We start from the raw sequence: 24,047 nt of genomic DNA on the forward strand, positions 1-24,047 counted from the left end.
CCCCATCCCCATCCCCATCCCCATCCCCATCCCCATCCCCATCCCATCCCCGTCCTCATTTCCATCCCATCCCCATCCCCATCCCATCCCATCCCATCCCCATCCCCATCCCCAGCCCCATCCCATCCCATCCCATCCCATCCCCATCCCATCCCCATCCCATCCCCATCCCATCCCCATCCCCATCCCCATCCCCATCCCCATCCCCATCCCCATCCCCATCCCCATCCCATCCCACCCCACCCCATCCCATCCCATCCCATCCCATCCCATCCCATCCCATCCCATCCCATCCCCATCCCCATCCCCATCCTCATTTCCATCCCATCCCATCCCATCCCATCCCATCCCCATCCCCATCCCATCCCATCCCATCCCCATCCCCATCCCCATCCCCATCCCCATCCCCATCCCATCCCCATCCCATCCCCATCTCCATCCCCATCCTCATCCCCATCCCATCCCATCCCATCCCATCCCATCCCCATCCCATCCCATCCCATCCCATCCCCATCCCATCCCATCCCCATCCCATCCCCATCCCATCCCCATCTCCATCCCCATCCTCATCCCCATCCCATCCCATCCCATCCCATCCCATCCCATCCCATCCCCATCCTCATTTCCATCCCATCCCATCCCATCCCATCCCATCCCATCCCATCCCATCCCTGCCACATTCCCCCCCTCCCCCACAGGCACAATTGGGAATTCCAACAGGGGCACGAGGCAGAGCTGAGCCTTGCTAACAGGCAGACAAATGAAGTTAAGATAAGATAAGGGCATGGAGAACACAGAGCGCGTGAGCTTCTGCTGGGCAGCGGGACAGCGGGGGATTAGAGGGCATTTCCAGCCACGCCAGGGGACCGCAGGGATGAGAGCAAGCGAGAAGGCTCATTAATAAATGAGGGAGAGGAGATTAAATTAAAGATACCTCAGGAACGTCTCGGGGTCTGCATGTTTTTATTCCTTTTAATTTTCTCACCCCAATCGTGACAAAGGGAAAGATAGGAGGAGGAGTGGGGTCTGGCCAGCACCCAGGGTACGGGGTGTCCCCAGGACTGCGCCACCAGACCAATAGAAAGCCATCGGCCTCTGCGTGCAATTAAGCTGCTGCTAATTGCTCACCCCACGCGCTGCTCCCTTTGTACCAGGGGTCGGGGAGGTTCGGCCCCGGCTCAGTGGGAGAACAGCCTGCAGATTTTCGGTGTTATTTCTTCCGGATTTGGGTGGTGAGAAATTAATGAGTTTCCACCCCTGAGCCTCCAGTAGGCGAGCGCAGAATTAATTGGGAGGGCGACTTCATTAATATTGAAGAGTGAATTGATCCACCAAGAAGGAGGAGGAGATTTTCAATTAGGCTGCTTTTCCTTCTTTTTTTTTTCCCCTTATTTTTGTGGCTTATTTCTCCCCAAAAGGCACTTTGGGGTGGCCTGGGGGGGTCAGAGCCTGCAAACCTCCCTCACTGCACTGGGTAGCCACATTCAGCTTCTGGCACTGCTTTTATTTAATAAGGATACATTCAAGACCCCAAAAAGGTTTCGAAGAAATGGATTTCTCCCAAGTTGTATGCAATTTGGCCATCGGGAAAGCTGAAAAACCCCAAATTAACTTCACTCCCCGTAAGGCCATGCTGAGCTCAACCCCATAGGAGACACCGGAGACTCCCCCCAGCAGCTCCATGTGCTCAGGGCTGCACAGAGCAGCGGGGTTCCACCAACCCCCCAACTCTCCTGGCTCAAATGTGGCAGAGAGGGGACCCTGAGAGACTGAGCTGTGAGGGGGAGGAGGGGGAGGGAGAGGAAGGCTGTGCTGAGCACCCCAACCTGCAGATGAATTAAAGGAGGTGTGGAGAGACACAAGGCAGTGCTGGGATTGATTTTACCCTTTTTGCCCGGGTTTTGGGGAAAAGGCTGCAGAAAACGGCCCAAAATTGCATCGCCCACAGTGAGACCAGGGGTTACGTGAGGGCCCCACAAACAGCTCCTCAGCACTGGGGCTTTTGGGTCAGCCCCAGTGCAGCACAAGCACTGAGCTCAGAGCCCTCCTGGCTGTGCCTCTGTTTCCCCACTGCTTTCAGGCATTCTTAGGGTTTGGGTGCCACTGTCTCCAACTCCTGCCATTCTCCATTCCCACCCTGTCATGGCTCCAGTGCTCTTCCTCCTTCCATGGGATCATGGCATCATACCATCCCCATCCCCATCTCATCCCATACTCATTTCATCCCGTCCCCTTCCCCATCTCATTCTCATCCTCTCCCCATCCTATTCCCATCTCACCCACATCCTCATCCGATCCCATACCGTCCCCTCTACATCTCATCTCCATCCCTATCCATCCTGTCCCATCCCCATCTCAGCACCATGCTCATCCCATCCCACCCCATCCCATCCCACCTTTTCTATCCCATTGCTATCCCCATCCCCATCCCACCCTCATTCCATCCCTGCACTCTCCCCATCCCCATCCTATCCGAACCCATCCCACCTGTCCTATCCTATCCCTATCCCCATCCCCATTGCCACACCATCCCTACTATCCCATTTCCACCCCCATCCTGTCCCTAAAACCACCCCATCCCCATCCCCATCCTTATCCCCATCCTTATCCCCATCCCCATCCCCATCCCACCCCACCTTTCTTATCCCACCCCCATCCCCGTCATCACCCCGTCCCCATTCCATCCCCATCCCATCTCCATTCCCATCCCAGCCCACCCCTCCCATCCCGGGGGCGCGGCCGGGGGCGGGCAGGTTGTTGGGGGCGGGCAGCGGGAGCTCGACGCAGCGCGGAGCATCGCCTCCTGCCCGCGAAACTTAGCGGGGAGGAAGAAGAGGAGGAAGAAGAGGAGGAGGAGGAGGAAGGCCCCGCAATGCCGGGCCCCGCGGGGCAGCACCCCTGGGCGCGGGGGGGCGGCGGGGCCCCGGGCGGGCGCTGAGCGGTGCCTGGATGCTGCCGTGTGCCCGCTCCCGGCCCCGGCCCCGGCCCCACCGAACCCCGAGGCCGCGGGGACGGGCTGCTGGTCCCATAGAGCCGGGGGGGGCTGCGGCTCCGTCCCGCGGAAAGCGAAGATTTAGGTGGGAAACTTTGGGATTTCGGCAAAGCTCCGAAGATGCCTTTCCACCCGGTGACCGCCGCGTTGATGTACCGGGGCATCTACAGCGTGCCCCCGCTGCTGGCCGAGCAGCACCCGGTGGACATCCCCGAGGACGAACTGGAGGGTGAGGGACCGCCGGGGGCGGGGGTGGGGGGGGAGGGGGGGGGGGCGCCGCATGCCGGGGGGGAACCCACGCACCCCGCACTCAGCCGCGGCACCGGCCCCGCTGTCCCCCCCCATCCCCCCCGCAGCCGTTCCCGGGCCTGGTCCGCACGGTGCCGTCATACGGCGATGGTGGCTGGCACCTGTTTGCCTCCCCCCCCATACATACATACATACATACGTACATACATACATACATACATATGTACCTCGTGGGGTCACGGCTGCGGGGCTGCGGGGCTGCAGGGCTGCCCCCAAAACGGCCGTATTTCTCCCCCACAAAAAGTTGGGCGGTGGGACGGGGGGTGGCCGTGGGTTGGGTGACCCTAAAAGCGGCGGCACCGGGGTGGCACGAGGGCTGCGGGGTCACCATCAGCACTGCGGGGGAAACCGAGGCACGGCGCGGGGCTCTGCACACCCAGCGGGGCAGAGACGGGGCTTCACACCGCGCACACGTGTGTGGTTGTGTGTTCGTGTGCGTGTTCGTGTGCGTGTGCACATGGCAGCATCGCTGCAGTGCGTTGCACAAGTGCAGCGCGACGGGTCCACGTGCACAGCGGTGCTGCAGGGCGAGCGGGCGCGCGTTTGCACGAGCAGAGCGTCAGTGCGAGGTGCTGGGTGCATCACAAGCGCGGCGCGGCCGTCAGGTGTCGGTGCACAGCACAGCATGGCTGCAAGGAGCCTGTGCGAGCACGGCGCCGCTGCCAGGTGTCTGCGTGTGCACACGGGCGCAGCGTCGCTGTCAAGCTGCTTTTGCACGTGTGCACACAGGCGTGGGGTGCAGCCCTGTGCACACACACAAGTGCAGGTGCTGCGTGCTGTCCCTGTTTGTGTGTGTGAGTTGTGCGTTGCCTCGCTGCACCGTGCCCCAAAAGCCCGGACCCGGCGTGGCAGAACCCCAAGGTGACCCCATAGGGCCGTGCTGGGATGGGGGGGGGTTCTGCCTGCTGCCACCCTGCTGCCCGCTGACCCCAACCCACCAAACCCACCCTCGGCACCGCCGGGCGTCGCTGCAGCCCTGGGAGAGGGTGGGATGGAAATGGGGTGATGAGGGGAAGCACACCCAGTGCTTTCAGCACCCATCCCAACGTGAGCACGGTGACACCAGTGATATCAGCGCCCTGTGCCACCCACAGGGACCCCAAGCACCCCCCACCCCCCGGGATTTGGGGCACAGCGTTTGATTTGGGGTGGACTTTAGCGCTGTTATGGGTTTCCCCCTAACACCATCTGTGTGTTCCCCCCAGCCTGGCTGCGGCCCGAAAGGAAGGAAACCCCACAAAGCAGCAGAGCCACTGCATGGTGCTCATCGATGCTTTTGGTTTTTGAGCAATCTGATTTCAGCTCTGGGGCAGACGCCCACCGAGGTTCCCCCAGTCCTCCTGCAGAGCCCCTTTGGAGGCATTAACCCCCAGATCCGTCCTCTGCCTCCTTCCCCTCCCCCCCCATCGCTGGGTGCTGCGACCTGGGGACGCTTTGGGCACCGTCCCCATTATGCCTCAGTTTTCCCACCGCTGTGGGGTCGGGGGTGGCCAGGCTCAGCCCTACTCCCCCCACAGAGATCCGCGAGGCCTTCAAGGTGTTCGACCGGGACGGCAACGGCTTCATCTCCAAGCAGGAGCTGGGCACGGCCATGCGCTCACTGGGCTACATGCCCAACGAGGTGGAGCTCGAGGTCATCATCCAGCGCCTCGACATGGACGGTAGGGACCCCTGTGGGGTGGGATGAGACCCCCAGAGCCACCCCACAACAGAGCAGGGCCGTGGTGCAAGGCCAGAGCCTCCCCCATCCCCATCCTTCTCACCACCGTGGCATTGTTTGATGATGCTGGAACGCTCCCAGCATGGGGACAGCACTCTTCCCGACCTCCAGACCCAATGGGAATGGGGTGTGAAGGCTGCATCCTGCACCCAGCCCTGGATCCCACACCCCAGGCTCAGCTCCCTACCCCGGCCATGCCTGTCCCTGTCACTCCCATTCTCATCGGGACCTTAAGGAGAGCGTTAATTTATAGGATTCCATTCTTTTTTTTTTCTTCCCCATTTAAAAGCCTTTCAGGCACGGCTGCCAAGCCGCGGCTCCCTTCATTACTCATCGTTAGTGCTGCCGTGACAGCCCTGGAGCTCAGCACCCGCCCCAGACACAGGATGAGGCCCATGGCTGCACTGCAGTGGGGTCCCAAAGGGGCCGGGGTGACCTGGGGGGTCCCAGTGGTGTTGGGGTTCCCCGTGGCTTTGGGGATCCCCAGCTGGTGTTGGGGTCCGCGGATGGACCTGGGGTCCCTGGCTGGCACTGTTGTCCCCAGGCAGCACGGGGTCCTGGCTGGTGATGTCCTAAAGCCCAGGAGCCCAGGTCAGCCCAGCATGGAGATGACCGATTCCTGGGCAGGATGGAGGGGTGTCGTGGAGGCCCCCAGATGTTGTCCAGGAACAGGACCATCCCCAAAACAATACACGAGTGGGGTCCTCCCAAAACCCTGGAGTGGGACCCCAAGGGACCACCAAGCATGACCCCAAATCAGTGCTGTGAGGACCCCTTCCCAGTGTCCCTATGAGCATGAGCAAGGGCATGATGCACTCGAGCCTCACTCCCTCTATGGGGTGATGGCACTGCTATGCCCCACAGGTGATGGACAGGTGGACTTTGAGGAGTTTGTGACGTTGCTGGGGCCCAAGTTGTCCACCTCGGGCATCCCAGAGAAGTTCCACGGCACCGACTTTGACACCGTCTTCTGGAAGGTAGGGGACAGCAGGCAGTGGGAGCCTGGGGGGCTCAGGGCTGCATCAGGGTCGGGTGGGTGGAGGTTTGGAGTGGGTGAGGGTCAGGTCTGAGGTGGGGGGAAGGCTGAGGTTAGGGCCAGGGTCAGGAATGGGGTTGGGGTTGGGGGTAGAGCTGGTGTAAGGATCAGGGCTGGGGTTGGAGATAAGGTTGGGAGTGGGGTCAGGGTTAGAGCTGGGGTTGGGGTTTGGGTTAGTGCCAGGGTTGGGCTTGGTCAGGCTCAGGCTCTGGGCCAAGGTCTGGTGCCAGGCTTTGGTTGGGGTTAGGTGAGGATTTGGGTGAGGGCTGGGCTCAGCATCAGGCTCCACTCCTTAAGGTTGCTCGGGGTCAGCGTGAAGTTTGGATGGGGTTTGGATTAGGGTCAGGAGTGGGCTTAGGATCAGGCTCAGGCTCCGGTGTGGGGCCAGGTGTGGGGCCAGGAGCCAAACCTCAGCATGGTGCAATGGTGCCGCAACACCCGGCCCCACCGTGCCAAGGCCCGGGGTGGGGGCAGCCCCTCTTGGGGTCCCGCCTCGGGGTCCCTGTGTGCCCGCCCCGCGTGCCGCCCCGCAGTGCGACATGCAGAAGCTGACGGTGGACGAGCTGAAGCGCCTGCTGTACGACACCTTCTGCGAGCACCTCTCCATGAAGGACATCGAGAACATCATCATGACGGAGGAGGAGAGCCACATGGGCACGGCCGAGGAGTGTCCTGTGGAGGTGGAGAGTGAGTGGGGCAGGGGGGGGACGAGGCGGGAGGTGAGAAGGGGACGCGGGCTGACCCGGGCCGTCCCCGCAGCCTGCTCCAACCAGCAGATCAGGCAGACGTGCGTGCGGAAAAGCCTCATCTGCGCCTTCGCCATCGCCTTCATCATCAGCGTGATGCTCATCGCCGCCAACCAGGTGCTGCGCAGCGGCATGAAGTAGCGCGGATACGGGGCGTCCGTGCGGCTGCTGACGGGGCGCCCAACTGCCGCGAGCAGAGCCGCCACCAAACACCCCGGGGATGGAGAGAGAAACCCGGCGCGGGGTGAGCGTGGAGCTGGGGCTGCTGCCTGCAGGACACACGGACTCTGAGACACGCACCAAACCGAACCCTCGCCAGCAAATCCTCAGTGCATGCAACGCGCATGGAGCCCAACTGCTGCCCCATCCCGCCCAGCCGGGGCGACCCGGTGCCGGTTGCACCACTATAGCCTCTATAGCTCGATATTTACGATAAAAACAAAACAAAACACACACACACAAAAACCAAACCCAACCAAACCATCTCGTAAGCAATACACCCCTACACCCCCGCCTGAGATGTTTTTCTCTTCGGAGATCCGGGAGCGTTTGCATGGACGTCGCTGCCAAGGGCTGGATGTCACCCCCCCGCCCCCCACCCCGTGCCGTGCCTCAGTTTCCCCCCCTCCCTCCAGACGGGGCTGGCACTGCTGACCTCTGCTTGATGCACTTTGCAAGGACCCGCCGGGAAGAGCCGTGCATCCCGGGGGACCCCCCTGCCCCCAACCCCCCAGCCTGTATGTAGCACCCCGGCACCGGACTGGTTCGGATGCGGGTCCGTTTCTCATTCTTTGGGTTTTGTTGGATTCCCCCTTTTTTTTTCTTTTCTTTCTTTTTTTTTTTTTGGCATTATTTTCTTTTCTTGCCCCTTTCCTTCCTGGTTGGTTGTTGTTATCGATCTGAAATAAATCTGGGATTTCTGAAGCGCTGGGGGCTCATGGTGGGTTGGGTACCCATGGGTGCTGCACGCCTCCCCCACCGTGCCCCAGTGCTTTCGGCTTTAGGTGTTGATCCACGTGTGAAGTCCTGCTCTTGGTTTATGGCACAACAGGGGTCCGACCAACCCCCCTACTCCCCCCATCACCCCTAAATGCCACCCCAACAAACCCATGGGTGCACGTACACAGAGCTCCCTGGAAATCACTGCTACGTTGCTCTGGGGGGGGGGAGGATCCCGCGCCCGCCTGATGGATCGCCCTCCCCTGAGCCCCCAGATGATGCATTTTTAATGGCAAAGAGATTAAAAGAATAAATAAAAACACGGGGAGCTCTGCCACTTCCTGCACTGCCACCACTGGAGGTGGCCACCCCTGGGGCTGTTGGGCCCTCCAAGCTGAGGAGCCCCACATTTAGGGGGTCAGATGGACGCACCGCTGCCCACCAGACCCCACGGAGCCACAGCCCAGGTGCGAAACCCACAGCAAACGGGACGTGGGGAAGGAAAAGACGTGGAGCGCGGCGTTCAGAGCGCGGGATGCAAGCAGGAACCGACTGCCTTCACTGGGGAGGGGGCGATCCGAGGTGGGCTTCTTCTGCTTTATTCTTTTGATCTTTGGATCCCGTGCGATCGATCACACAAATGGAACCTGGTGCCCAAATGAGAAATGGAAATGGGAAGCGCTCTGCAGCGCTGGAATCATCGCGGCCGCCTGGAGAAGTGGGGGAGGCACGGCGCCCGTAATGAAACTTCATCCATCTCCACACAGAAACTTGGGCTTTTTATGAACCGCCACTTTCAGGGGGAGCCACGTGGCCTCCGGGATGTACAGATAGAGATACACTGATTATATAGATACACAGATAGACAGATGTGTACTGAGCAAGTCTATTAGGGGTGCTGTGAGTAAACCTAAGGGAGCCGAAAAGAACAAAAATAACAACGGTACAGGACGATTTGATTTGCTAGAAAACACAATAACGTAAAAGAAAAATTAGATGAAAGGGACAACGCCTTCCCCCCCAGCTCAGCCTTCCGAAGCTGCTCAATTAATTTTAATGGGATCGCCGTCCTCGAGGCAGGTTTGGAGATCTCGGCTCAGATCCGGGAGCGACCGAGCGGCGCTGGGCTGCGGTGCTGCTGCAGCTGGGGATGCCTCATTGCGGCTGCTGCTAATTGAATTAAGGCTGACGAGGAAGAGATCGTCTGCTGAGAGCGGCCTGGAGGGATGAGGGCAGCCGTGGGGCTGTGGGGAGAGCAGGGCCCTGCCTGGGGCTGCCGAGGGAGCTGGAGGGTGAAGGGCTGGCAGCAGAACTGCCTGGGTTTGGGCTGCTGAGAAGCATTTTGGGGCAGGAAGAGTTACTTCTTCTTCTCTGGTCCTGCAAGCAGTGTGGCATGGCCACAGCTCATCACTGTCCCCATCCTCATCTCATTTCATTCCCCTTCCCATCCCCAACCCCATTGCCATTTCCATCCCTGTTCCCATTCCCATCCCCATCTTCATCTCACTTCATTCCCATCCCGTCCTCATCTCATCCCATCCCCAATCCCACCCCTTCCCACACCCATCCCATCCCATTTCCATCCCTATTCCCATTCCCATCCCCATCCCCATCTTCATCTCATTTCATTCCCATCCAGTCCTCATCTCATCCCATCCCCATTTCCATCCCCATTCCCGTTCCCATCCCCATCCCCATCCCCATCCCCATCTCATTTCATTCCCATCCCGTCCTCATCTCATCCCATCCCCAATCCCACCCCTTCCCACACCCATCCCATCCCATCTCCATTCCCACCCCTATTCCCATTCCCACCCCCATCTCTTCCTTATCCCCACCCCCTTTCCCTCTCCCTCCAAGAGCTGCCAAAGGACACGGGGCAGAGCCCAGCAGGGCTGCACCTTGGCAGCAGCCCAGGAGCGGCTCATTTCCCTAAAAGCCTCCCGATAAATTACTGCTGCTCCATAAGAGGCACTTTGGCTCACACCATCGCTCAGGGGCTGCAGCCACCCCACCAACCCAGCACAGCTGGGGACAGCAAGTGCTGTGGGGAGGTGCAGAGCAGGGGGACAGCAAGTGGGCAGACCCTACTGCAGGCTGCAGGGTGCCCAGTTAGTGAGGGTGGTGCAGAGAGGTGCAGGGTGCCAAGCATGGGAGCAAAGGCAGGAGCTGAGAACCCCTGCTCAGACCTGCTAAGACTCCATGGTTTATGGGTTACAAATGTTTGCGAAGCCAAATTTAGAAATGCTTTTGCAGGTTTGCAGAGCTCCCTGTCTGGGCACAAGGGGTGGCACAGAGCAGGGCGGAGGGCCGTCAGCATGGCTGTGTGCCTTCAACCACAGCTAGGAGCTGCAGAATGCCGTGAGGGGGAATTGCAGAATCTCATTAGAGCAGCAGGAATCGGAACACGCTCCACTGCCAGCCCAGAATGCCTGCAGGAGGGAGGGGAGCTCGTGCTCTGATCTGCCTCAGTAGGAAGGGAACGGGGCACGATGCACGGGGAGAACCAGAGAACCCTTTGGGTTACTGTCACTGCATTTGGCCTCTGGGAGGTGCACAGGGCAGGGAGTCCTCCAGGGGACGGCGCCACGTGGGCGCTGCAGGTGAAAACACCCCAAGATCCCCTGAAGGCACAGCCAGGCACCGGGCACGGTCAGATCCAACCTCTGTGTGCCAAAGCAGAGGCAGCACCGGTTGCCACAGGGCTTGCTGAGCAGGGCTGGCTGGGGCAGCTGGCTGCTGCTGTGCTCTCCATGAATCTGGACCCAACGCCTGCCTGCGTGGCCAAACCTGGAGTGCGCTGGCAGGCAGCATTGCGGCGCTGCATGGGGCTGCTCTGCTGGCGTGCTGCAACCACCAGCACTGTTCCACAGGCCCCCACTGCTGGCACTCACCCTTCAGATATTTCCCTGGAGGAGGAGAAGCCTTGGAATAGTTTTCATTTTTTTTTCCCCTCTTTTCTTCTCACCTCCAGCACAGCAGGAACGGGAGCACGGGGTTTTCGGGATCTCCCCTGACTCTTCATTAGGAGCTCCAGTACCTGAACCAAGGCTGTTTTACGCTTTTACTTTTAACAGAAGCAAACATAAATTATCAACACCAGAGGAAATATTAAGCAGCGATGCTTAAAAGCCCGTTTGCAGCTTCCTTTCCAGGCCCGGCGCAGCTGCACAGGCAGCCCACAGAAGAGGTGCTGCACTAACATTCCCACTTCCCCCATTGCAGGAGTCGGGTCGACCCACCAACGCCGCCAGGCAAGAAACAACACGAGGCTGCAACGGGGGGAGAATTTTATTCCTATAAAAGCACATATAAATAATCTGGTCTCATTCTCACATTAGGAAGAAATCCAGCCCCAGCACGATGCCTCAGCCCCACTGCAGGCCGGGGGGCACCGGCCACCCCCCAGGCGGGGGGGCCCGCAGGGATGGGGGCAGCTCCTGCAGAGGGGGCCAGCCGGGGGGGTACTGGAAGGGTGCGGGTTTCTCAGGCAGGGCACTGCGGAGGTGGAAAGGGCAGAGATGAGCCTCCTTGCATTGCCAGCACAGCCCTGCTCGGGGACACGGCTCTGTCCGTGAGGCCGACCTGACCCCAGCTCCTGGCACAGCTGAGCTTTGAGAACAGCTGCAGATGAGGTCGTGGTTTCCTCCTGGGCAGCCCCCCGAGCCCAAGGCAGCTGCACACTTCCCAGAGGACAAGGAGCCCTCGGAAGCGGCGGAGCTGCCAAAAGCCAGCTGTTCTCCCTGAAGCACCCTTACAGAGGGAAGAGGTTTTCTCCCCCAGCTCACAGCGCGGGCAGCAGAAGCACAGAATGAGAAGTGTGGCTCCTTCGTCTCCAACCAAAGCAAGCGCTCGGCCGGGCAGGTTTAAAATCACAGCAAATGTAGTGAGGAATTAATGGGGAAGGGTACAGGAAACTCATTTGTTCCTCAGCAGCAGCCCTGACAGCAGCCCTCCCGCTTCTCAGGCCTCTACCTCTGATCCTGATGGATCCCTTTAATTGCTATGCCAGGAGAAATCCAATCACGCTCCTTTACATAATGCTCTGGAGGAGCAGCACCCTCCTCTCCCTGCAGGGCTGGAGACGTGGCCCCACGCCAGCTCCAGGAGTTCAGTGCGGTGTTTTCCAGGCAACTAGCAGAGAGTAAAGTCATTTGGCATAAAGCTCATCCCCTGCTCTGCACCAGGGATGGGAGAAGGACCAACAGACACACGGCAGCCCCATACGGGAAGGAACTCCCCTCGGGTTGCACGCAGGTCCTGCAGCAGCAGAGCAGCAGGACAAGGAGCAGGATGAGGCATGCTGTAAGATGGAACAGCACAGCTATCAACTAATGAGCTGCCCTGAGAGCAGCAGAATTAATCAATAGGAAGGATGCTGTCTGGGTACTCGATTCCCTGGGGTCTCATAAGACACGAGGGCTATGATGGGTTCACCTCCTGTTGGGGTATTCAGAGTGGCAGCCCCATGGGAATTCTTCAGGGTGGTGTAGGGGCCAAGGCTATGTTCTTTCCAGAGGCACTGATGGAATCTCAGCACCCACAGCCCTTGGGCCCTGTTCTGATGGAAAGCTGCAAGTGGGCTCTGCACCATCATGGCGCGCGCGCACACACACACACACACACACACACCCCTCCTCTGGAAATGAGGGTAAAAATCAAAGCTCCGCAGCTCAGCAATCTGCAGCAATGCCATCCAGCTTCCCCCTGCTCTCCAGAAAGCAGTTGGCACGATGAGACTGAAAATATGGCTGAGAAGCCATATGGAAAGCTATGGAAGCTTCCAAGTGCAGACTGTGCTGCTGAGCCCAACTGTGGGCGGAGGGCAGCATGGCAGTTCTACCACCACAGAGCTGGTTGAGGTGATGCTCAGCAGACCCCAAGGCAGTGCCATTCAGAACACACTACATGCCATGGAACCCCCCATCTCAAATAGCAGGACAAGGACTGTGCTCCTTCCAAAAAGTTCTGGGGATGTTCAGAGCCCACAGGGGCCACGCAGGTCCCACAAGGTCCGGGTTGAGCAGCGGGTGCCCTCTCAGAGCTGATCCATCCTGAGACTGGGGGCTTCTTGGGCAGGACAAATGAACAGGGACAGCATGACTGCAGGGCAAGGAGCAGCAGGGCTGAGGGATGGAAGGAGCAGAGAGCAGCACGCCCAGACGGTCACCAGAGAGAAGATTCTGCCCAGACCAAACACGGAGAGGACAGGAGCAAACAGAACGAAGAACAAAAGAGAGATCTGGCACCTGCCCAAACGCCATCCAATTAAGCCTGCGGCACTGTCAGGTGAGCAGGGAAGCAGCAGGGACCTGCAGGCACCCCACAGCACACAGGAAGAGCCAATCCCACCTCCGACTGGCAACGGAGAAAGCAGGTATGGGCAGAGGCATACAGACAGGGCATGGCAGAGGATGGGGGAGCTGTCAGCAGATGAGACCAACCTGCTGTCACTGGCTCCGGGCATTAGTAACGTGGCCCTGCCACGGCAGCCTCCTCCCAGACATGTCTGGCACTCTGCAAAGGCTGCAGGAGCTCCCTGCCTGCGTCCCCTGGGGCAGGAGGACAGACTGCAGGACCTCGTCACCTCCACACCTGACCTCTGGCACCATCTCCCACCCCATTTTTCCATCCCACCCCCCCCATGGTACCTGTTGCTCTGAGCTGTGCTCAGCCTCTTGGCTCTCTTTTCCAGCCAGATCTCAATGGTGCCAGGTGGGATTTCTGCTCCTTCCTGCCGCAGCTCCCTCAATCTCTGCTCCCCTGGTTGAGAGAGAGCTGTCAGAGGTTTGCACTGCCATCTTTTCACTCCACCAAACCCATTGCTCATCGCCCTGCAGAGTTTCTTATCATGGAGAGCTCACAATCTAATGGCAGCCCGCTCTGCCCCACTGCCCACCCTCCATCAGATGCTGCTCTGGCTCGGGCAGGGAGCTGTGCCACCCCCTTCGTCCTCATCCCCAAAGCTCCCAGGGAGGAGGGGACCCTGATCCCACTCAGACACCATCTGCCACCTGTGGCCACGCTCACCCGGAGCTGCTCTCACCTCACCACCATATGTCACACGTTTAAGGAAAACATTATACGTTTCCAGACAGGGTGTGAAATTGATATTGCTTGGGCAGAGTGAAGGATCACTTCATCCTAGTGGTGGCAACCAATTATTCATCTGCCTGCTGAATATTAATAAGGATGGCAGGAATGTGCTACACAATGAGCAGCCGGAGATGGATAATTTGTCACCCAGCCTTTTCATCTGCTGCTGCTGGGAGGAGGTGACGGCGCTCACTGCCACCACAAAGAGCCCCTGCTGGGGTCCCCATGTTGGGGTGCGCTCTGCAAGCCAGAGATAAGGGTACTGGTTGGAAACAGGGCTGTTCACACGTCTCCCACTGTTGTTCTCGAGGAGTAAAGTCCCAGCAGAGCCACCCAGAGTCCAACAGAGAGCCTGAGAGCAGCGGAGGACAAGCAGAGCAGTCTGGTAAGCAGGGCACTCGGCTCAGACTCAGGACAGGAGCTGAATGCAGCTCTCACATTAGAATTCCTCAGCCAGAGGCTCTCTGTTCAGAGCAGGGACCAAACTGGCAGGAGCCCACAGCCTCTTCCTGGTCCCCATGAGGTCACTGGCTGTGATGGGACATCTCCCAGCTCCTGCTGGATGAAGCCAGGCCCCAGGTGAAAGCCATCCAGCTGGCTCCTGCTCCCAGCTCCAGCCCTCAGCCAAGCCTTAAGGCGGCAGACATGGACACGCATCCAGCTCTGCACCCCTTGATAAACGCCCATCTAAAGGCAAATCTTCATCCCATCCTGTTGTGCAGGACACACATTGGGGTGGGCCGGTGGTGATCTCAGAGCTCCTTTCCAACCTCAGTGATTCCATGATTTTCCCAGTATTCCCTGAAGGTCAGAGATATTCCAAGATGCCATTCTGAAATGCAATTACCTGCCCTTACTCCTTGTTACTGACCACAGCCAGACTGCAGCAGAAAGAAAGACGGGTTGTGAAGGTCCTTCCTCCCTCAGCCCTCACTGGGGCGTCTGCCTCAAAGTTTAATTACAGCCAATTAAAAGAGTGGCTGCAGTCATAAAGCGCCTCTCTAACGATGCCGGCCCAGAATTCCACCTTCCTCCTTTCTCCCTGTGCAACTCCCAGCACCAGGAAAACCAAACAAATCCCAGAGTGGAGCTCACAGCGCCCGCACCGCTCAGGATGCCAACGTGCGGAACCCAAACGAGGCACCACGGAGGCCGGTCCCCCAGCAGAGATGTGCGTGCAGTGGTAGAACCACAATGGCTGGAACAGACCCAGCCGTGGCCCTGCTCTCCCCCAGCTCACCAGAGCTGCTCAGAGAGGCTGAGCTGTGTCAACACCACGAGCAGAAGTGACGCGGATTAGCAGGGAGCCAATAACTTCAAGCAAAAAGATGCCAATTTTGCAGTGACTTTTCTTGACATGACTGTACTAAAAATGACAGCCTGGAAGTGTCTCTCTGATGAATGATGCAGCAGATGCAGCGATAACGCTTTGATGCAGTAACAGCTGGGAATAAGCCTCCCTCCCTGCTGAAGGTGGAAACTGTTGCTTCTTTATGAGTACACTCTACCTGGTGCAGAACTGCTGCAGCCAAACCAGGGCAGGCTCTAAGCGAGTGTAAAGCGGCCAGAAACGTCCCTGCTTAACCCACACGACCAGCACAAATGAGGTGAATCCCCTGCTCTAAGAGGCCAAACCTGAGAAATAAGGCAGTGTTCCCTTTGGCTGTTAATGAAGTACATCGTCAGCATGGAGCACTTGCTGCCACAGAACTACCAGCACCAAGCACGACGCAAAGCCCAGGAGCTAGAGAGGGCTGTGCCATCGTTTAGAATGCAAGCCCACCCCTAGCATATAGAATCATGAGCTGGAAGGGACCCTTAAAGGCCACCTGGTCCAACTCCCCTGCATTAAACAGGGACACCCACAGCTCCACCAGGTGCTCAGGGCCCCATGCGGCCTGGCCTCGGAGAACACAGCTCAGAGGTGCTCAGCATTTCATCACAGGACTTCCTCACAACCTGATTCTGAAGCGTCTGCCCGGCAGAGGGGAGAACAGCTCTGAGGATTGCATTACGAGGATCAAGCCTCCCACCTGTCTCTTATAACCTGTCTTTTAACCTGCCATCCACAAGCTTGCTGCAGTCTCTGTCCTAAACCTCATCACCTGAAACACTGCTGCTTCAGCAGCCCAAGGAGCGCTGGCAGGTGTTTGGCACCTGCAGCCATTCATCCTGTCCAGTCCCGGGCTCCACCTCTTACCCACCACATCCTGCTGAGCCCTTCCCTCCACCAAACCTGAAGTTGAGCTCTGTGCGGCCCTCAGCCAGATGCTTGGCTCCCACAGGACATCCACAAAGCAACAGTGTGAGAGAGGCGAGCAGCATTTAACTACAGCCCAGCACGCGTGACAGCACAGCCAAGGAGAGGCACCCTGCTGTCCCCTGGTGAAGCCTAATTGCTTAATTAAACGTTTGACTTAGTAATACAAATGCAAGGTTTCCAAGCAGTCTCCCGGGAGCCGCTCTCTCACCAGCCAACTCCCCACTTACGTCCGACCCATCTGACACAAGTCAATATTCAGTAGCAAGTGCAACTGGCAAGGCAGCCTGCCCAAGCACAGAGGAGCTTGCCAGCCTTCCCCCGCAGCTCTGCTCTGCTCCAGAGTGCTCTCTTCCCTGCAATAAAGAGCCTGGAAACATCACAGGTTCCTCCAAACAGGCTGACTTGTGAAGCCAGCCTGGCACGTGAGCCCCACTGCAGGGAGGGGTGACAGCCGTGGGGAGAGGAGTGCTGCTCCATGCAGCCCCCAGAGATGGCTTTTATTGACTGCCAGCACTGCTCAGCTATTGATTCAGCATCACCCCAGGGACCTGCACTGACTCAGCAGCAGGGAGGACTGGAAGGAAGGCAGCTTTCAAGTGCTGTGTGTGCCCACACACACCCCAAATCTCATATGGGACTTATTGGAGTGAGTCCACCTGAAACAAGAGGCTCATGGAGGCGGATGAGGGGATCTCAGCCATGTGTGTAAATACTCAGGAGTGAAGGTGACAGAGCCAGGCTACGTGATGGCATCCAGTGAAAGGATAAGAGGCAAAGGGGGCAAATGGAAATACAGGAATTTCCACTGGAAGATAAGAAAATGCATTTTTACTGTAAGGGAGGTCAAAGGCGGTGTGGAGTCTCTGTCCTTGGAGATGCTCAGAACACCCATGGACACGGCCCTGAGCAGCCTGCTGCAGCTCACCCAAAGAGCAATGCAGGGTTGGGGCAGGATGATCTCCAGAGGGACCTCAGCTACTCCACGTGGTTTCATCAACATCCCACTCACTTTTTTTCCGAGGAGGAATGAACACACCAGGGAAAACAGCTGCTGCTCCTCTGAGGGTGGGGAGGCAGCACTCTGAGCAAGGAAAAGCGTTAGAATGAAAAAGTGCTCCTGAGACTCAGAGCAGGGAGCCAGGTGCTATTTGTCTCCTGCCCAAACTTCAGTTCCACTGAAAAACCACACAAACAGAGGCTGTTTCCGGACCCAGGACCCCATTTCATCTCCTCAGGACAACACATCTGATCACCTGATAGCTTTTCACAAGAGCGAGACAGGAGCAAACTGCTCCCCGGGCATAATAGAGAGGTGGGGGGAAGCCAAAGCCATAAATTTAAGGGGAAGTGATGTACCAGTGCCCTCTGCTGCTGACAGATTTTATTCCCCGACTGAAGAAAACCCCAAGGGCTCAGGAAGCCCACTCTGCTTCAGCTGCTCGCTGCTAAGTGGCAGCAGCACTGCTCAACTCTTTAGGTTTGTGCCTGTGCCAGGAGATCAAGAGCAGGAAGCATCTGAAAAACTGCAGCAATTACAGGCAGCCTCCGGGCTCAGCAGCCAGGAGAGGCAGGAGGGAGCAGCCACGTTCACAGACAGCACAGCATCACACACTCTCACTGCACAACAGCTCACGTGCCCCCCTGCAGCCCACCATCCTTGCAGCAACTGCCCCTTCCTCAGAAACTCCCCCTCATTTTCTTGCCCCAGGGCTCACCTTGCACCTGCGCACTCAGCTTCTCCAAGTCCTGCTCTGTCATGTGGGAAAATCTGCAGTTGGACCCAAAGTCACACTGCCCTGGAAGAACAGCCACAGAGCTCCGTGAGTAACGCACACACGAGGTCCTGCCATGTAAATGTGTGTGCAAATCCAGGCTCCACCACACACAGGCACACAGACCCGCGCCCCTCACTGCCCCCGAGGCACACACACACCCCGCAGGGCTCACCAAGGAGGTATTTCCACCTCACCTGTTTGTAGAAACTTCCGACAAGGCTTCTTGCTCTGCTCCTCTTGCAGGATAGCAGCAGCATCTGGGGGAGATAAATGACACAACGCAGGACAGGATCACATCTTTTGCACAGCAGCATCCTGCCAGAGCTCAGTCTGCCTGACATGAAGGCATTTTTTTACATATTTTACAGGACAATCCTGACCTTAAGCCAAGGGCAAACCCATAACACAGTCCCCATCCACACCCCAGGCTTCAGCTTTTTCCTGGCTTGCAAACATCCCTTTCCCTGCTTTCCTCTCCACACTTTTTCCCCACCCAAGCAGCACAAAGGAGGCATGACAGAAAAGCAACACTGCTCCACTCCTGTGCGGCGCAGAGGAGCAGGCAGGTTAACGGGGCTCTGCCAGGCCCCACTGAACCCCGTGCTGAGGCTCAGGCAGACAGTAGCACCGTGCTCCTCCACCTCCTGCAGGTGTCCTGGGGAAAACACAGCAGCTCCCGTAGGTTGTGGAGAAATTTGCAAATATTTGGAGATGCGTGGAGCCAAGGCAAAACACCCACACAGGGCCGACATGAGGGATTTGATGAATCAGAGGAAAATCAAGGGCTGCAGCCTGGGAGGAAGAAACGCGCCAAGCCATCTGCCTCCCTGTCACCGACCCGTGTAGAAGGCTGCTGGGCGGTGAGACCTCCACACTGGGCCTTTTCTTGGACCCTTCCTATCTCCACATACACTGCAGCAGATGCCTCAGAGCTCTGCAGCATTCCCCTCAGCTCACAGGGAACACACAGCCTGCAGCACCTGCTCGTGAGGAGCTGGAGGGGAGAAGCAAAGGAACACACAAGCAATGGTTTCACCATCACTTTAATCCGAGCTAAGTCTTTGCATATTGCCAAAGCCCACAGTGCCACGTGTCTCTCATAGCCCAACCACACTCAGACCATATTCCTGGGGCTGGCACTGGGACACCCACCTCGGAACAAGTCGTACCAGGCTCTCTTAGCCCGGAGATGCTGCACTCCGTTGAGGTGTTTCTTCCTGTTGTGCAGGTTGTCCTGGAAGGACCGGTCACAGTAATCACAGAAATATCTTTTCCCCATCTCTCATCCTGCAAAGCAGCTCACGCAGCCTCAGAGCTGTCAGGCAGAGCCTCGGTGCCTGGGGACAGAGAAGGACACGCCGAAGGAGCAGAGATTTACAGCGCCTGCTTCCAAAGGAGGAGAACTCAAATGGTAGAGAGCTGGCAGACAGAGGAAGAGGTGAGACCTGCCATCCATCCCTCAGGGACTGGCACGGCGCTGTCTGCTGCACATACTGGCAGGGCCAGCTCAGCTCTGCTTTCCCCACTTCTGCCACCCCGGGGGATGGCGGCTCTGCTAGGAAATCACTCAGACCCTGAGAGCCCAGGGATCCCTGGAGCTGCACCAAGGCCAGGCACACAACCTGGGGCTGCAGACAACCAAGTGAGCTGCCACGCGAGGGAGGGAATTCTGCGTCCACCCTCACCTCAAGGAAGAGCTTAAAGAACTCCTTGGGGGGCAATAAGCCAGCTGCTCTGGTGCACCGTGCCTGGGGCCGCCCAGCTGCTGCAGGTGCAGCAGGGAATCTTACTCCTGGGAGCCTTACGTTCTGTCTGTGAGATATAACAGCAGCTGATAAATGCCAAAGATGGATAGACTGGGAGATAAACTCCAAAAGCAATTCTCCAGCTTTAGACACCTTGACAGCTAAACGCATTTAAAAAATAGCGCAGAGAGCAGCACGAGAAAGAAAGATTTTATAAATAAATCAGGGTGGGAATCAATCACTGCCTCTCTAAGGATTCCTCAGAGCTGGCAGGAAGCACAGCAACAAGCAGAGCCCAGGCCGAGTGTGGCTGAGCCACCTGCGAGCTCCTGCCTTCCCAAGAGCATCACGTCCCCAGAGCCTCATCTCCGCAGGGAGCTCCAGGTCTGGAATTCACAGCTCCCAAGCAGCCAGAACCGAACGCTGCTTCACAAACACCCCAAACTGCCATCCCTAAGGAGGCCCCGGGGTGGTGCAGCAGCACCCGGTGCGGTTGTGGAGCGCAGAGGAGGGGGGCTGCGGCGCTCAGTGCCCGCGCAGCTGCTATGGACACAACCGCCGCCCTGCTCGCTTCGCGCCGCGGCACCTCGAGCTCCCAGGCACCACGGCAGCTTCCCATCCCGGCTGCTGCCTCCTGCACGGCCCCTCTGCAGCGCAGCTGCTGCGAAGGAGGAAAACAAAGCATTTTCCGCAGCGGGGCCGCAGGATCCCGCCCGTCTCCGTGGAATCCCGCCCGCAGGAGCCCAGCAGCGGGCAGAGCCTCGGTGCGCGCTTCGGACTCACGCGCGGCGCCGGCAGCAATGACGCGGCGCTCAGTGCTCGCTCCGTGCGGGAGAAAAGCCCCGAAAGGCACAGAATTAAAACTTACTGCAGCTCCTCCCGAGGCTCCCCTCCCCCACAAGTCCCGACCCCCCCCCCCCCCCCCCCCCCTTAGCCGCTCTCCCGGTTCCACGGCCGGCCCTTCCCGCTCACCTCCGCCCGGCTTGCGGCCTTTAGCGCCGCGCCTACAACTCCCAGCAGACCCCGCGGCGCGCACCTATAGCTCCCAGCAGCCCCCGAGGACGGCGGCGGCGCAGGCGCAGAAGGTGCACCCAAGATGGCGCTGCTCAGGCAGGCTTACAGCGCGCTCTTCCGCCGCACCTCCACTTTCGCCCTCACCGTCGTGCTGGGCGCCGTGCTGTTCGAACGCGCCTTCGATCAGGGCGCGGACGCCATCTTCGAACACCTCAACGAAGGGGTAAGGAAGGGTCGGGGCGCTGCCGGGGTCGCCCGGCGGTGGGAGCGGCCCTGAAGGTCAGCGCTGGCCTGGGGGGGGGACAGGCTGCTGCGCGGCGCTGAGGAGCGATGTGAGCTCACGGCGGGCTGCCCGGATCCAAGGGCGGATCCAGCGTTAGCAGGGTCACCTCAGTGCCCGCTGTGTCTAAAACAGCCGTCTTGTGTCCTCTGCCGCCTCTCGGACCTGAGTCGGGAGGTCAGAAAGCGGCTGGAAGCTCAGGGCACGCGGCAGGACAGCCTGAGCGCCCCGCAGCAGCCGAGCCGGGCCGGGGGGGCACGGAGGAGCGAGACGGCGTCCCTTCCTGTGCCTCCTTAGCAGCAGGTGTTTGTTAGGGCTGTTTTAAATAACATCTGAGCTTGAACTCTGCTCTCAGCTCCCGTCCTGCCCTCGTGCAGTGCTTCTCTTGGCCCTGAATTCACCAGCAGATCTCGGTATCTGGATAGGATTCCGTTGTGTGCCTCTGGCAGCGCTCAGCCTCGTACTTCCCCTCTGCGTTGGGACAAGTGTGGGAGCTGTGGCTGTGCAGCAGCAATAGGAGGGCAGGGAGGTGGATGGAGCGGCCATCCTGAAGCCTTTGTGGTTGGTCAGGGTTTGCCCAGGCACAGCAGGAGGGCACGGGGCAGCTGTACCCAAACTGTCACCCTGCTGGTGTTTGTGGATGTGTTTTCCTGCGCATTCTTCTGCCCCTCGTTGTTACTGATAACTACATTTTAAAGTAAAGCTTTATCCCAGGACCACTGAGAAGCTAATTGTTTCTTTTCTGTTTGTTTTGCATACAGAAACTGTGGAAACACATCAAGCACAAATATGAAGCAAGCCAAGACTGAAATGTTCAGCAGCAAGATCCAGTCTGGGGTGGCAAAAGACACTGCAGAGAAGGATTCAGTCTCCTGAAACAGGTTATATTGAAATGGAATTGGGTCCCTGACTGATTCCGAGCCAGATTATATCAGCCACCTACTGATATGATGTCAACCAAGATGGACTCAACGAGTTCTGCTGCTGTATTGAAACTTGCTGTATTAAAATAAAACAAAAATGCTTGACCCGTGTTTCATGCTTCTGCGTTTCCCTGCCTTGTCCTTTGTTCTGCCTGCAGCTTCTCCTTACCTGTGAAATGGAGGATGCTTCGGCTCAGCCCCAAACCTTACTTTCAGGACACTGTAGGAAAGCAAGCTCTTCTCAGGGCAGTGTGAAAGCACACACTTGCACAGCTGAGGTGCACTAACACCACTGCTGGCTTCTGCCCGATGAGAACTCAAGCAGGGCGAGGAGCTGCCTGCTTTCCTCATCATATTCAAAGAAAAGTGAACGACTACAGTCACAAGGTTTTCTATAAACCATCAGCTTTCTTTAATCCAGAGCTGTGCTGGTTTTTGGCTTCTCGTTATTCCACAGCTGCAGCCCAAATGCTGCTGCCCCTGCCTTAAGCAGGGAGAGAACTGCCTGCCCTGTCCTGCTGTGTGCTCTGAGGGGCTCAGTAGTACTAAATGGGGATGGTGTGTGACAGCTTGTCACCAGATCCATGAAATGGGCTGTAAGTGATGTTGCTGACTGTTGGCGTGCCTTGTGGCTCTCAAGAGTGCTCTGCAGAGCTGAACTGTTATGCAGCTTGCCTGGTCTGCTGTCAGCCTGCCTCAGTGCCCTCAGACTGCAGCAGAGTTGCTGAGAAGGGACAGCAATCACGTAGCTCTGCAACAAGCATTCGTGCCTCTGCTCTCATGGGGAACAGAGTAATTCTCAGCACCTGCTCTGAAAGGTCTCCCCCTGTTCCCAGTGGACATTTCCAATAACTTTCTTCATGAGGAAGGGCTGTTAGGATAGTGTTTGGGTTAATGATTCAATTAAAACAGAATTACTCCAGGGAGAGCTGGCAGAAACCAGCTCCTGCTCTCCCATTTCCCCTCCAATCCAAGCCTGCTGCTGGAGGACCTATAAAAACACATCTCTCCCTCCTTACTATATTCTTGCTAATAAGCAGCAATTTTAGCAGTGGATGAGGCAGTGCAAATTACAGCCAGCACTAATGAAAGCAGCTTTATTGGGTTTGTAAATATGTGCCAGACAGGAGTAAAACGTTTACTGTAAGAACATTAAGAGATCTTAAAAGCATTGTGCTTGTTTTTGAGCAAAAAACAACTAGGGCTTTTCACAGTCCCAGCTGTGCTTTTACAGAGATGCTTAAGAGGAGGTTTAAGCTTCCTTGGGATTATCTCCTACCATTTAAGTGCTGCTTTACTCCAAGTTCTGGCTGCAGTGCTGATAGCTTCACACTATGCTGAGCAGGTGAGAGAGATTTGCAGCTTCTTAGAAGCAAGAACTGAAGATGAATACAGTATTAGGAAAGGGGAGACAGCATTGTAGCAGTCTGGCAGAGTAAACGAAGCTCTCAGGCCAGAGAACAGTAGCTATAAAACACTGGGGAGTTCTCCCAGTGGGTAATTTTCCTCGACTCTGGATTTTTTGGGAAGTTGGTGAACCCAATTCCCTTTGTGATGTGCCCTGTCATTACGAGGCTTGGGACGAGGTGCACTCAGACGTTTCCACGCTCTTGGCAGCAGCAGCGATCCTACAGCCCCACAGTCCCCGCCCTCTGCGTAAAACCAGGCAGCAACCGCGGCGCCTACAGCCTACAGCGTGTGCTGCAGCGTTGGGAGGGGAGCACGGCACTCCATGTGCCCTGGAGCAGTGGCTGTCACACTGCACAGCCCCGGGCTCATTTCTCCAGCACGTGGCAACAAGCACGGGCAGCTTTGACTGCTCTGCTCTATACGTGTGTACTTGAAAAAGCACAGAAGTGGTGGTGGTGAGATGGCGTTTGGAATAGACTAACCAAGCAAAGCCTAATTGTTACCTGGAAGTGCGTCTCCACGAGGAAAAGAGCACTCCAAAACCGTGCAAAATGCTCCGTGGCAACAGCGACTGAATGGTTTTCCCACCATCAGTGGGCAGGCAGTCCGGGGCACAGCACAGCAGCCCACCTACAGACAGGTCACAAAGCAAACTCAAGGATTTGCACATCTCTCCAGGCAGAGAGCATCTCCATCACAAAAGACAGCCCTCAGGGAAAGCCCTTTCAGCAACTAGAAAGTGCTGCTTACTAATAGCTCCCAGGCTTCCAAACAGCAAACATGAAGATCAGGGCAGTTC

At 57.7% G+C, this 24,047-nt stretch overlaps 3 protein-coding genes across 9 annotated transcripts; 2 read left to right on the plus strand and 1 right to left on the minus strand.

Annotated features, from left to right (window-relative positions):
* The first annotated feature begins 2,870 nt into the window (after positions 1-2,870).
* Positions 2,871-7,365, plus strand: CABP7 (calcium binding protein 7). Its single transcript, XM_052689672.1, has 5 exons — positions 2,871-3,221; positions 4,819-4,962; positions 5,886-5,998; positions 6,591-6,744; positions 6,817-7,365. The coding sequence occupies exons 1-5, from the start codon at positions 3,113-3,115 to the stop codon at positions 6,942-6,944; spliced, it is 648 nt and encodes a 215-aa protein (XP_052545632.1). The 5' UTR covers positions 2,871-3,112; the 3' UTR covers positions 6,945-7,365.
* Positions 7,366-8,588: 1,223 nt separating this feature from the next.
* ZMAT5 (zinc finger matrin-type 5) lies at positions 8,589-20,678 on the minus strand. 7 transcript variants are annotated; one of them, XM_052689765.1, is made up of 6 exons: positions 20,594-20,678; positions 19,029-19,259; positions 18,071-18,133; positions 17,817-17,897; positions 13,394-13,505; positions 8,589-8,909 (listed from the first exon to the last, which is right to left on the minus strand). In XM_052689765.1, exons 2-6 carry the CDS (start codon positions 19,153-19,155, stop codon positions 8,786-8,788), a joined length of 507 nt encoding a protein of 168 aa, XP_052545725.1. In that variant the 5' UTR covers positions 19,156-19,259; positions 20,594-20,678; the 3' UTR covers positions 8,589-8,785. The 7 variants fall into 7 exon arrangements, with proteins under 7 accessions (XP_052545725.1, XP_052545724.1, XP_052545726.1 ...); XM_052689764.1 differs by having other exon boundaries at positions 8,589-8,912; XM_052689766.1 differs by lacking the exon at positions 8,589-8,909 and adding an exon at positions 9,590-10,174.
* A 10-nt stretch (positions 20,679-20,688) lies between these two features.
* Positions 20,689-21,949, plus strand: LOC128084025 (cytochrome b-c1 complex subunit 9). Its single transcript, XM_052689773.1, has 2 exons — positions 20,689-20,858; positions 21,677-21,949. Exons 1-2 carry the CDS (start codon positions 20,718-20,720, stop codon positions 21,722-21,724), a joined length of 189 nt encoding a protein of 62 aa, XP_052545733.1. The 5' UTR covers positions 20,689-20,717; the 3' UTR covers positions 21,725-21,949.
* The last annotated feature ends 2,098 nt before the right edge of the window (positions 21,950-24,047 follow it).

This window comes from Tympanuchus pallidicinctus, unplaced genomic scaffold (genome assembly GCF_026119805.1).
Source record: "Tympanuchus pallidicinctus isolate F22 unplaced genomic scaffold, pur_lepc_1.0 scaffold25, whole genome shotgun sequence".
NCBI classification, from domain to species: Eukaryota; Metazoa; Chordata; class Aves; order Galliformes; family Phasianidae; genus Tympanuchus; species Tympanuchus pallidicinctus.

Bases quoted from the DNA above. Each gene is read 5' to 3' on its own strand.
- CABP7 (XM_052689672.1), top strand. From the start codon at position 3,113: ATGCCTTTCCACCCGGTGACCGCCGCGTTGATGTACCGGGGCATCTAC. The intron at 3,222-4,818 runs GTGAGGGACCGC...CTCCCCCCACAG, and splicing joins CCCCGAGGACGAACTGGAGG to AGATCCGCGAGGCCTTCAAG. The intron at 6,745-6,816 runs GTGAGTGGGGCA...CCGTCCCCGCAG, and splicing joins GTGTCCTGTGGAGGTGGAGA to CCTGCTCCAACCAGCAGATC.
- ZMAT5 (XM_052689761.1), bottom strand. From the start codon at position 19,155: ATGGGGAAAAGATATTTCTGTGATTACTGTGACCGGTCCTTCCAGGAC. The intron at 18,134-19,028 runs GTGGGTGTCCCA...TATCTCCCCCAG, and splicing joins CTGGTACGACTTGTTCCGAG to ATGCTGCTGCTATCCTGCAA. The intron at 17,898-18,070 runs GTGAGGTGGAAA...CTGTTCTTCCAG, and splicing joins TCGGAAGTTTCTACAAACAG to GGCAGTGTGACTTTGGGTCC.
- LOC128084025 (XM_052689773.1), top strand. From the start codon at position 20,718: ATGGCGCTGCTCAGGCAGGCTTACAGCGCGCTCTTCCGCCGCACCTCC. The intron at 20,859-21,676 runs GTAAGGAAGGGT...TTTTGCATACAG, and splicing joins TCGAACACCTCAACGAAGGG to AAACTGTGGAAACACATCAA.